This window comes from Natator depressus, chromosome 2 (assembly GCF_965152275.1).
Source record: "Natator depressus isolate rNatDep1 chromosome 2, rNatDep2.hap1, whole genome shotgun sequence".
Lineage (NCBI taxonomy): Eukaryota > Metazoa > Chordata > Testudines > Cheloniidae > Natator > Natator depressus.
Window position 1 is genome coordinate 21717737 of NC_134235.1, and position 12399 is coordinate 21730135.

At 44.1% G+C, this 12399-nt stretch overlaps 1 protein-coding gene across 1 annotated transcript in view; it reads right to left on the bottom strand.

The window, feature by feature from the left end:
• The window catches only part of FER1L6 (fer-1 like family member 6), a 141356-nt gene that overhangs the window by 94892 nt on the left and 34065 nt on the right, over nucleotides 1-12399 (bottom strand). Inside the window, exons 2-5 of the mRNA XM_074943883.1 lie at nucleotides 10129-10211; nucleotides 1919-2048; nucleotides 673-727; nucleotides 427-558 (exon numbers count right to left, since the gene is read on the bottom strand). Coding sequence (XP_074799984.1) covers nucleotides 427-558; nucleotides 673-727; nucleotides 1919-2048; nucleotides 10129-10211 — 400 coding nt within the window. The remainder of the gene's footprint in view (nucleotides 1-426; nucleotides 559-672; nucleotides 728-1918; nucleotides 2049-10128; nucleotides 10212-12399) is intronic.

A 12399-nucleotide genomic window follows, 5' to 3' on the forward strand; every position in this document is an offset into this window, starting at 1 on the left:
GCCCAGAAGAAGAAATAATTTGGTTTGCTTTGGAAGTTATTTTATCAAACTCCTTGTGTAACTTGCAAAAGCAAGTGTCGGAGCAATTGGAACTTGAAGAGAGTGATGGTGGGTTGGGGGGAACTAGTCTGGGAAGAGCTCATGAATGAGGGATGGGAGTGGTAGAGGAGGAATGAGACATGGCAAATCACGTCCTCAGCAGATGAGATTGGAGGGAACATGAAAAGAGAGAGGTTGAGAGATGCAAGATGGAGCAGAGTTGTCACTTTTGCTCTTCCATACTTTAAATTTAAACAGCTTGCTGACACACTTTCCTTGTCAGAGAGATTAGATTGCTTTAGTCATTAATCTCTAGTTACTGTAATATGAACAGTCACCATTCTGCAACCATTTCAAACAGCATCTTCCCAACTGCAAGGTACTTACTTCATTGTAAAATGGGGCATTTGTGCCTTCTTTGACTGTCGTTTGCTTCTTTTCATCTCCAATCTCTATGATCACCACTGGATCAATATTCTCACCAACTAATTGCCGGGCTTCAATGATTGTTATTGCAATCTGCAGGGCAGAAATACAACACATGCACAAAAGCAGTCTCAGATTCAATCCCATCAGTTATTTTAATAAACATAAGTAGTGTTATTATAAATGTGTGCACTGCAATCTACTCACCTGATAATTCTGGGATTTTATATCGCCAGCATGAATTTTGGTCTCCAGTTTTGCTCTGTTTAAATTATGGAACAGAATATTATGCATCACCCATCAAAAACATTACATTCTTAGTTCTTTGACACATGCTCAAGAGATGTGTTTAATACCATTTTCCTTGAAACGACTATTTTTAGTGGCTCGTTTTGAGATAGGCTACTTGGTTTTATATCACCGGCAGTCACTTCAAATGTGAGCCCTAGGATCTTTCTTGGGGATAATGATACCACGTATTTTCATATCTCCCAAAAACAGCTTTGTGTGTCTTCACATTTTATCTTAATGCTTAGTATGAAAATGCAAAGAGGGAATTAATGCCAGGAACTGAAGGTCTCTGTCTGATTCTTATCCAGTTCATAGATTCTTAGATTTTAAGATTGGAAGGGACCATTATGATCATTTAGCCTGACCTCCTGCATAACACAGGATATTATATTTCTAATTTCATCAGACATCTCTCTCTCTACACACTGATATATGTAACCCCTGCTTGCTTGGAGTGGCACTCTGTCCCCCTCTAGTGGTGTCTAGGCCCAGGGGAGATTAATAAGCCTGCTACAGGCTCGGCTAATAGAAAGATGTCTTTTAGCTCAGGCAGTAGAGGCTCATGCATTAAGTTCCAGAGATCACAGGTTTGATCCCCACTGCCGACGCCCCATGTGGGTCAGCATTTCATAACAGATGCATGACTCTTAGCCAAGGTTGTAGCAGGCTCATCAATCTCTAGGGGACCTAAACAGCACTAGAGGGGGACACGATGCCACTGTGAGCAAGTAGGGGTTACATATATATGAAGTAACTCTGCACACGCAGAATATTATATAGCTATAGATATATCTGATACAATGGTCTGATACAATGCTCCCCGAAGTAAATGAAAGAATTCCTGCTGACTACAGTGGGACTTGGATCAGACTCACATTTTTCCCCAGATTATCAACCATGACAACTCTGAAGATTTCTGTCCTCTTTCTCTAACTCACTTTCATTAGCAGCTTAATCCTGGTTCTCCTTCCATTACTCACACTCTGCAGTGACCTGCATTTGGTGACAATCACCATATACCATGTAGAAGTACAGCTGGTGAGAGATCAGTACTTTCAGCAAGTTGATATTCTAGCCATGGGATGTGCTGCCAATGGCAGTGCTGTCATCAAGAAGAACAGGATGGGGAATAACTGGAAATGTTAGTGATTCAGCAAAGTACCTTTTCCTCTGCGGCCCTGCAGGTTCAAAGCCACTGTAAGATGCAGTGTCATCATACATGAAATCACCCTCTCCCCCTTCTTGTCCTCCAGACATCTCATGGTGAAGACTCTCACTTTCATCGTGCTCACCTGATTAACAAAAAAATAAAGAAAATGTATCCCCTTCTATCACAGAATCATAGAAAGGTAGGGCTGGAAGGGACCCTGAGAGGTCCTCTCATCCATTCTTCTACACTGATGTAGTACCAAGTATAACTAGACCATCTCTGACAGGTGTTTAAACTGTTCTTTAACTCCTCCAATGAAGGGGATTCCACAACCCCGTTTGGTAATCAATTCCAGTGCTTAACTATCCTTATAGTTACAAATTTTTCCTCATATCTAACCTAAATCTCCCTTGTTTCAGATTAAGCCAATTACATCTTGTCCTATCTTAAATGGACATGAAGATCAACTGATCACCATCCCCTTTCTAACAGCCCTTAATCTATTTGAAGACTGTTACCAGGTTCCCTTGCAGTCTTTTCTCAAGATTAAACATACACAGGTTTTTTAACCTTCCTCACAGGTCAGGTTTTCTTAATCTTTTATCATTAATGTTGCTCTTCTCTGGACTCTCCAGTTTGTCCACATGATCATCTTTTTCAAGTTTGGTGCCCAATGTTGGACACAGTACTCTGCTGAGGCCTCACCAGTGCCAAGTAGAGTGGAACAATTACTTCCTGTGTCTTACATACAACACTCCTGTTAATACACCCCAGAATTATATTGGTTTTTGTGGGGGAGGGCAGGGGTTGTCAACTGCATCACGTTTTTGGCTCATTATAACTCCCAGATCCTTTTCAACAGTACTATTACCTAGCCAGTTATTCTCCATTTTCTAGTTGTGCATTAGATTTTTCCTTCCTACGTGTAGTACTTTGCACTTGTCTTTACTGAATTTCATCTTGTTGATTTCAAAACAATTCTCCAATTTATCAAGAATTCTAATCCTGTCCCCCACATTGCTTGCAACTCTTCCCAGCTTGGTGTCAGCTGCAAAGTTTATAAACAGGCCCTCCACTCCATTAACTGAGTCATTAATGAAAATATTGAATAGTACTGGACCCAGGACTGGTCCCTGCAGGACCCCACTAGATATGTTCTCTTAATTTGACAGTGAACTATTGATAACTACTCCTTGAGTGTGGTTGCTCAATCAGCTGTGCACCCATCTAATAGTAATCTCATCTAGACCACATTTCATTAGTTTGTTTATGAGAATGTCAAGTGGGACTCTGTCAAAGCTTTACTAAAATTAAGGTATATTACATCTACTGTTTCCCCCCTATTCACTAAGCCAGTAATTCTATCAAAAGAAGGAAATTAGGTTAGTTTGTTCTTAACAAATCCATGTTGGCTATTAGTTATCACCCTGTTGTCCTCTAGGGATTACAAATTGATTGTGTAATAATTCATTCCAGTATCTTTCTAAGTATCGAAGTCAGACTGACTGGTCTATAAATCCACAGGTCCTCTTTGTTCTCCTTTTTAAAGATAAGTACTATGCTTACCCTTCTCCAGTCCTCTGAGACCTTACCCATCTTCCATGACTTCTCAAAGATAATCGTTAACAGTTCCACGATTGCTTCAGCTAGTTCCTTAAGTACCTTAGGGTGAACTTCATCAGGCCCTGCTGACTTGAATACATCTAATTTATCTAAATATTCTTTAACCTGCTCTTTCCCTATTCTGGCTTTTGTTTCTGCACCCTTGATGTTAATATTAATTGTGTTTAGCATCTGGTCACAATTAACTTTTTTTAGTGAAGGCCGAAGCAAAATAGGAGTTAAACACCTAAGCCTTCTTGGTGTTATCCGTTATTAGCTCTCCTTCCCAGCTAAGTGGTGGACCTACATTTTCCTTGATCCCTTTCTTGAAGATGCCGGACTCCTTCTTCCATTAAAGATAATAATGAACAAGGCAGTGTTTCCAGCAGGGAGTATATCCCACCTGTGCTCTATAGCCTGCACTGACTTCCAATTCAAGCTCTAAATCAATGCAGGCTGGCTTAGAGACTACATCTCTGCTGTAGCCTGCCATTAAGATCAGCCAGAGCACTCAGGCTAACAACTCCCAGATATAAATGGGAAGAGGTGGGAAGTGAGTCATTTACCGTGAAGAGACATCAGCTCTGAAACTCACTCCCTGTCTCTGCATGTGAGGCCTGACACAACCCAAATCTGCTATTCTTTGTGGCACATCACAAAGCTTTTCATTTTGTGCAGGCTGCCCCCAGTGGGGGGGAGTTAAGTAGGGGTGAGTGAGTTGTGGGGATAGTTTTAATTTGGGGTGACTTTGAAGGATTTTTATGCAAACATGGTAAATGTTGCAGTTCAGCAACAGTTATGGCAAGTATCCAAAACATTAAGGCCACTGAAGTTGGCTGTCCAACTGGAAACACTTTAAGAGTAAAACTGATGCACCCAAAAGCAGAGGACATGGAGGCATCTGCATAAACACTGGTGTGGTTCTGACTGAATCCAAGGGCTTCAACCTCAACTGGCATAAATTGGCATTGCTCCCATTAGGACCAACTGCACTGATTTAGCCCTAAGGGTCCCTCTGTACATTTTTTCTTTTGTTTTGCTTCTGCATTGCTGCAGTCTCATGATAATTGCCCCTATCCTATTTACTCTAGCATGTGGTGTTTGATTACTGCACTTTATTACTTTATTTACTTTGCAGGCTGAAACACTCCGAATTCTCTTCCAGCTGGGAAAGGCCATGTGCCAGAATTATATTCTGTCAAGAAAAATCTTTTCAGTTTCAATTTATCAATAAAAAATTTAAAATAATTTTGTAATGGTTTTCCTTTAAAAATTTCCTTATGCTATCTGTCATCTTGATATCTGAGCAGATGTTTTTGATACTTCTACCCAGTTCCTGCAATAACTGAGAACTCCTTCCCATTACTACTCAGCCACAAATATTGCCTTGTGTGAATTCACTGATAGAAAATGAAGATGATTCAGCCAGTGGAACATAATCCCTTGGTGTACTCTTTCTTTGATACATCTTGTGAGCCCCAGCAGGAGACAAAATCATAGAATCATAGAATATCAGGGTTGGAAGGGACCTCAGGAGGTCATCTAGTCCAACCCCCTGCTCAAAGCAGGACCAATCTCCAACTAAATCATCCCAGCCAGGACTTTGTCAAGCCTGACCTTAAAAACTTCCAGGGAAGGAGATTCCACCACCTCCCTAGGTAATGCATTCCAGTGTTTCACCACCCTCCTAGTGAAAAAGTTTTTCCTAATATCCAACCTAAACCTCCCCCACTGCAACTTGAGACCATTACTCCTTGTTCTGTCATCAGCTACCACTGAGAACAGTCTAGATCCATCCTCTTTGGAACCCCCTTTCAGGTAGTTGAAAGCAGCTATCAAATCTCCCCTCATTCTTCTCTTCCACAGACTAAACAATCCCAGTTCCCTCAGCCTCTCCTCATAAGTCATGTGTTCCAGTCCCCTAATCATTTTTCTTGCCCTCCACTGGACTCTTTCCAATTTTTCCACGTCCTTCTTGTAGTGTGGGGCCCAAAACTGGACACAGTACTCCAGATGAGGCCTCACCAATGTCAAACAGAGGGGAACGATCACGGCCCTCGATCTGCTGGCAATGCCCCTACTTATACATCCCAAAATGCCATTGGCCTTCTTGGCAACAAGTGCACACTGTTGACTCATATCCAGCTTCTCATCCACTGTAACCCCTAGATCCTTTTCTGCAGAACTGCTGCCGAGCCATTTGGTCCCTAGTCCGTAGCGGTGCATGGGATTCTTCCGTCCTGAGTGCAGGACTCTGCACTTGTCCTTGTTGAACCTCATCAGATTTCTTTTGGCCCAATCCTCCAATTTGTCTAGGGCCCTGTGTATCCTATCCCTACCCTCCAGCGTATCTACCTCTCCTCCCAATTTAGTGTCATCTGCAAACTTGCTGAGGGGTGCAATCCACACCATCCTCCAGATCATTAATGAAGATATTGAACAAAACTGGCCCGAGGACCGACCCTTGGGGCACTCCACTTGATACCGGCTGCCAACTAGACATGGAGCCATTGATCACTACCCGTTGAGCCTGACAATCTAACCAGCTTTCTATCCACCTTATAGTCCATTCATCCAGCCCATACTTCTTTAACTTGCTGGCAAGAATACTGTGGGAGACCATGTCAAAAGCTTTGCTAAAGTCAAGGAACAACACGTCCACCGCTTTCCCCTCATCCACAGAGCCAGTTATCTCATCATAGAAGGCAATTAGATTAGTCAGGCATGACTTGCCCTTGGTGAATCCATGCTGACTGTTCCTGATCACTTTCCTCTCCTCTAAGTGCTTCAGAATTGATTCCTTGAGGACCTGCTCCATGATTTTTCCAGGGACTGAGGTGAGGCTGACTGGCCTGTAGTTTCCAGGATCCTCCTTCTTCCCTTCTTTAAAGATGGGCACTACATTAGCCTTTTTCCAGTCGTCCGGGACCTCCCCCGATCACCATGAGATTTCAAAGATAACGGCCAATGGCTCTGCAATCACATCAGCCAACTCCTTTAGCACTCTCAGATGCAGCGGATCCGGCCCCATGGACTTGTGCTCGTCCAGCTTTTCTAAATAGTCCCAAACTACTACTTTCTCCACAGAGGGCTGGTCACCTCCTCCCCATGCTGTGCTGCCCAGTGCAGCAGTCTGGGAGCTGACCTTGTTCATGAAGACAGAAGCAAAAAAAGCATTGAGTACATCAGCTTTTTCCACATCCTCTGTCACTAGGTTGCCTCCCTCATTCAGTAAGGGATGAGCACAAGTCCATGGGGCCGGATCCGCTGCATCTGGTGACTTTCCTTGACTTTCTTCTTGTTGCTAACATACCTGAAGAAACCCTTCTTGTTACTCTTAACATCTCTTGCTAGCTGCAACTCCAAGTGTGATTTGGCCTTCCTGATTTCACTCCTGCATGCCCGAGCAATATTTTTGTACTCTTCCCTGGTCATTTGTCCAACCTTCCACTTCTTGTAAGCTTCTTTTTTGTGTTCAAGATCAGCAAGGATTTCACTGTTAAGCCAAGCTGGTCGTCTGCCATATTTACTATTCTTTCTACATATCGGGATGGTTTGTCCCTGTAACCTCAATAAGGATTCTTTAAAATACAGCCAGCTCTCCTGGACTCCTTTCCCCCTCATGTTATTCTCCCAGGGGATCTTGCCCATCAGTTCCCTGAGGGAGTCAAAGTCTGCTTTTCTGAAGTCCAGGGTCCGTATTCTGCTGCTCTCCTTTCTTCCTTGTGTCAGGATCCTGAACTCGACCATCTCATGGTCACTGCCTCCCAGGTTCCCATCCACTTTTGCTTCCCCTACTAATTCTTCCCGGTTTGTGAGCAGCAGGTGAAGAAGAGCTCTGCCCCTAGTTGGTTCCTCCAGCACTTGCACCAGGAAATTGTCCCCTTCACTTTCCAAAAACTTCTTGGATTGTCTGTGCACTGCTATATTGCTCTCCCAGCAGATATCAGGGTAATTGAAGTCTCCCACGAGAACCAGGGCCTGCGATCTAGTAACTTCTGTTAGTTGCCAGAAGAAAGCCTCATCCACCTCATCCCCCTGGTCCGGTGGTCTACAGCAGACTCCCACCATGACATCACCCTTGTTGCTCACACTTCTAAACTTAATCCAGAGACACTCAGGTTTTTCTGCAGTTTCATACTTGAGCTCTGAGCAGTCATACTGCTCCCTTACATACAGTGCAACTCCCCCACCTTTTCTGCGCTGACTGTCCTTCCTGAACAGTTTATATCCATCCATGACAGTACTCCAGTCATGGGAGTTATCCCACCATGTCTCTGTTATTCCAATCACATCATAATTCCTTGACTGTGCCAGGACTTCCAGTTCTCCCTGCTTGTTTCCCAGACTTCTTGCATTTGTGTATAGGCACTTGAGATAACTCGCTGACTGTCCCTCTTTCTCAGTATGAGGCAGGAGCCCTGCCCTCTCGCGCTCCTGCTCATGCTTCCTCCTGGTATCCCACTTCCCCACTTACCTCAGGGCTTTGGTCTCCTTCCCCCGGTGAACCTAGTTTAAAGCCCTCCTCACTAGGTTAGCCAGCCTGCTTGCGAAGATGCTCTTCCCTCTCTTCGTTAGGTGGAGCCCGTCTCTGCCTAGCACTCCTCATTCTTGGAACACCATCCCACGGTCAAAGAATCCAAAGCCTTCTCTCCGACACCACCTGCGTAGCCATTCGTTGACTTCCACAATTCGACGATCCCTACCCCGGCCTTTTCCTTCCACGGGGAGGATGGACGAGAAGACCACTTGTGCCTCAAACTCCTTTATCCTTCTTCCCAGAGCCACGTAGTCCGCAGTGATCCGCTCAAGGTCATTCCTGGCAGTATCATTGGTGCCCACGTGGAGAAGCAGGAAGGGGTAGCGATCCGAGGGCTTGATGAGTCTCGGCAGTCTCTCCATCACATCGTGAATCCTAGCTCCTGGCAAGCAGCAGACTTCTCGGTTTTCCCGGTCGGGGCAGCAGATAGATGACTCAGTCCCCCTGAGGAGAGAGTCCCCGACCACCACCACCTGCCTCCTTCTCTTGGGAGCGGTGGTCATGGAACCCCCAACCCTAGGACAGTGCATCTCATGCTTTCCAATCGGCGGAGTCTCCTTCTGTTCCCTTCCCTCAGATGCATCATCTAGTCCACTCTCCGCATTAGTACCTGTGGAGAGAACATGAAAACGGTTACTTACCTGTCTCTGCGTTGCTGGTACATGGATGCTCCCCTTTCTTCTTCTGGAGGTCACATGCTGCCAAATTTCTTCACCGTCCTCCTGTCCCTGCTGCGCAGCCTGCTCTGAATCTTCAGAACATTGTGCCTGTAGAAGCATATCCTGACGTCTGTCCAGGAAATCTTCAGTTTCTCTTATCCTCAGTCAGAACCAAGAAGGAACCTGCTGTCATGTTAAAAGATTTCTCCCGTAGTTTGGTAATCAAAGGCACTAATGATGCGTATGAAGATGCAACACAGTGATGTAGATGTCTAATGGCAGAATCGGCTGTATTAAGCAGTTGCTGCAATATGAGTGTTTGCATGGAAAAGTGCAGCAGATTTCACTGACTGCAATGTAACATATTGTAAAAAAACAGGACCACCTAGGAACTTAGTGGTTATTGCTATGCTGCACACCATGCTCCTTCAGAACTACATGGCAGTAGTGTGGACAGAAGTCAGATCTTCCTGCTCCACTAGCTCAAGCCCTTGCCATGTGAGCAAAAGGAGAATCGCCTTTGGTGTAGCAGCTGTTAGCAATATAGTGTCTATGACTCACAGTTAAGTACTTCTGTTTCTGTACAATAGAGGGTCATGGTATGTATATATATATGTACCAGCCAGTTTTTTACTGTATAATAATTCATAGAGTGCAGTAAACACACTGTAATCCACATTTTAAAAGACCCCACAGAATTCAAGGCATGACCTCACACCTAGGATTTATGAGACTCAACTAACCCCTTCTGTATGAGATAGCTGATGTGGTGGAGGTGAAAGGGAGAGCTATAGGAATAGGAGGGTAAAGTAGTGGGGGAAGACACCTAGGAGAATTTCATGTGGGTTTGGAAGAGAGAAGTGCAGTAGGAAAAGGAGAAATAGGAACCTGTGTAAATTATGGATGCAAGATCCATGTATTAGATAAAATTTTAAAAAATATTTAAAATGACTGGACTATAATTCTATCTCAGGCTTCCGACAATCACACAAACCACTATGTTTTTTCTCTTGTGTTTACAACTTCTGGATGGAATCACAGTGACCTGGATGGAATTCAAAATTTCCTGTAACTTAATCAATATGTATCTAGAACAGATTGAATTGTCCAATACTCAGTGCTTCCCTAAAGGAAAAATGGTTTTGACCATTTACTTCTATAACATTAGACTAATTTCAGATGCTATAATCTGCACTCATATGATCTCTGAGTGCCTTTGACCAAACAGCTAATCCTGTAGGAGTAGGCTGTGTTTATATTTAGTTAGGATTGATAAGGAATTTACTGTCCATTTTATCATTTCTTAAACCAATAGTTGTAAGGCTCAACTCACATGATTTTACAGGGGAAGTTAGGGATAAAATAATCTCACCCTTGTTCTCTTTTCTAACCAGGTGTAATATTGATTTACTAGGCCTTACCCACTGCACCTCTGTTTTCAATAGTTAACCCCTTCTCGCCTTTTTTCTTCTTCTTCAGCTTTATGCCAGCAAACAGCCCCTTTCTGAAAAAGAAGTTAAAAAAAATCATAGCAATGATAGCTTAAAGTTTTGTTCTACACAGACGTCCAATTTCATTTAAGCAGCTGTCCAAAAGGAATGTTAATATCCAAGTAAGATTGTTTATATTCCATTTCCCCTGCTACAAAAGTAATAAAAGCAAACAAGGAAACTTTTTCTATCGTGTTTTTGTGCTTTATTCTATTTTTGAACTTACGAACATACAGAGCAATATATTGATTTATTTACTTCTTATAGAACATACTGGTAACTTTATTTCAAACAAAGGCAACCAAGGAGGTCAAGAGGTCAAGAAAGGAAAGCCAAGCTAAGCGTCTATTTCTGTTGACTTCCCACACAACGTAATTACTGAGCATGATGAGACCAAAGATGTATTTGCTAGTTTGAAAGCTTCTCAGCAGATTAAGTTTATAGGTTCCAAGTCAAAAGCAGCTTTTCAGTGAATTGAAATAAAAATTCAATGTTTGTTTAGTCATACTTTAACCACCATCTTGTCTGCTGCCCTGCTGCCACATCTCTTGCTACAATGGCCTTTGGTGACATTATGAAATGCAAGACAGAAAAGGCAATCTGCATGGAGGGGACCCAGGGCTCAATTCTGCTTCTGATGAAGTCAATGGCAAAACTCCCACTGACCTCAGGAAGAGCAGGTTCAGGTCCCCAGGGGGAAACAGTTAAAGCAAAAGTGCTAAACCCCATTCTCACAGCTCTGGAACAGACCCGGGTTGGGCTTTCAGAGTTTTGTTCTGTTTCCCCTTTTTCTTTTGTGTTTCCTTTTTCATGGCCCCACAGCCATTTAAAATGTGCGTTGAACTGTTTTTAAACATGGAAAAGAAAGCCGAAAGCTCCTCAAATGTAATAGAAAATGCTTTCTGCTGAAAGAATATTACAGCATTTTCTCCCCTAGCAAGATTCAACAAAGGTGAGGGGAAACGTAAACCATCCATCCACCTATTTTTGGTTACATGACTCCCCAATACCCTGTCCCATTTATTAGTATTAATTATTTGTATTGCAGTAGCTCCTAGGAGCTCCAGCCTGGAACCATTGTACTTGATGCTGTACAAACACAGAACAAACACAGTCCTTGCCTTTAACAGGGTGTACCAGCCCCACACTGATTGGATGAGGATTAAAGAACTGCTCTGGGCCCAAGAGGCCACATCCCCTCACCTCTGCTGGGCATGCTACCAGTGAAGGGAGCAATTACAAGGAAGTGACAGCTCAGTCTGGGCTGACCAAGGAGGAGACCAATTGGGTGCAGCAGCCTCCTGCTGAGAAGCCTCCAGGACTCAGCGTTGCCAGGGCCAATCCCTGCATATGCCAAATAAATAAATAAGGACTAAGCCCCATTGCTGAGCAGCTAGAAATCCATTGACTGTAGGAGCTGAGGGCGATGACTTGCTGTTGCCAGTGGAAGAGACTCCAGAGACGGATCAGAGGGAAACACAGGAGGCACCCTAAGTCCAACCCAGGACGACGTTGGAGGGTCTGGAACAAGGGTAGGAAGTGACCCAGGGAGCTTGTGTAAACCATGTCTACTTGGTGTGGCACTCTGTTCCCCTCTAGTGACAGCTACAAGAGCTAGAAATTGATGAGCCTGCTACAACCTTGGCTAAAAGACGTGTCTTTTGGCTCATACATTAAGCTCCAGAGATCCCAGGTTTGATCCCAGCCAACAACCACTGGGGTCTGTCGGCGTTACATGTGCTTAAGGGTACCAAGCCCTGAACCCTGTCCAAGGGCCACTGTTTTGAAGGGCCATGGGTTGGAACCCAGTGGAGTAGGGTGGGCGTGGGTTCCCCCATCTCACCAGTGGGCGACACTACCCTGGAACAACAGCTGCTAGGCAAAGTGGCCATTGGACTCTTGCCAGTGGGCGACACTACCCTGAGCTATTGCCACTAGGCAAAGCAGCCTTTTAGCTCTTGTGATTGGGTGATGTTATCCCAAACTGAAACTGCCAGTGAAATCGACCCTTGAACTCTTGCCGTTAGGTGTTATGCCCTGGAGTATCACCATTGCAGTACTGCTGGCCTGGGGCACACAGGCAACCCCCCCCTCCCAGTGCCCCCAAAAAGCTTACAATCTAAGTAATCCTGGTGTTGTCCAGTCTAGTGTTTCAGCTTGCTAGGGCTTATCTCTATAGTGAGCCATGAAAAATAGGTCCAA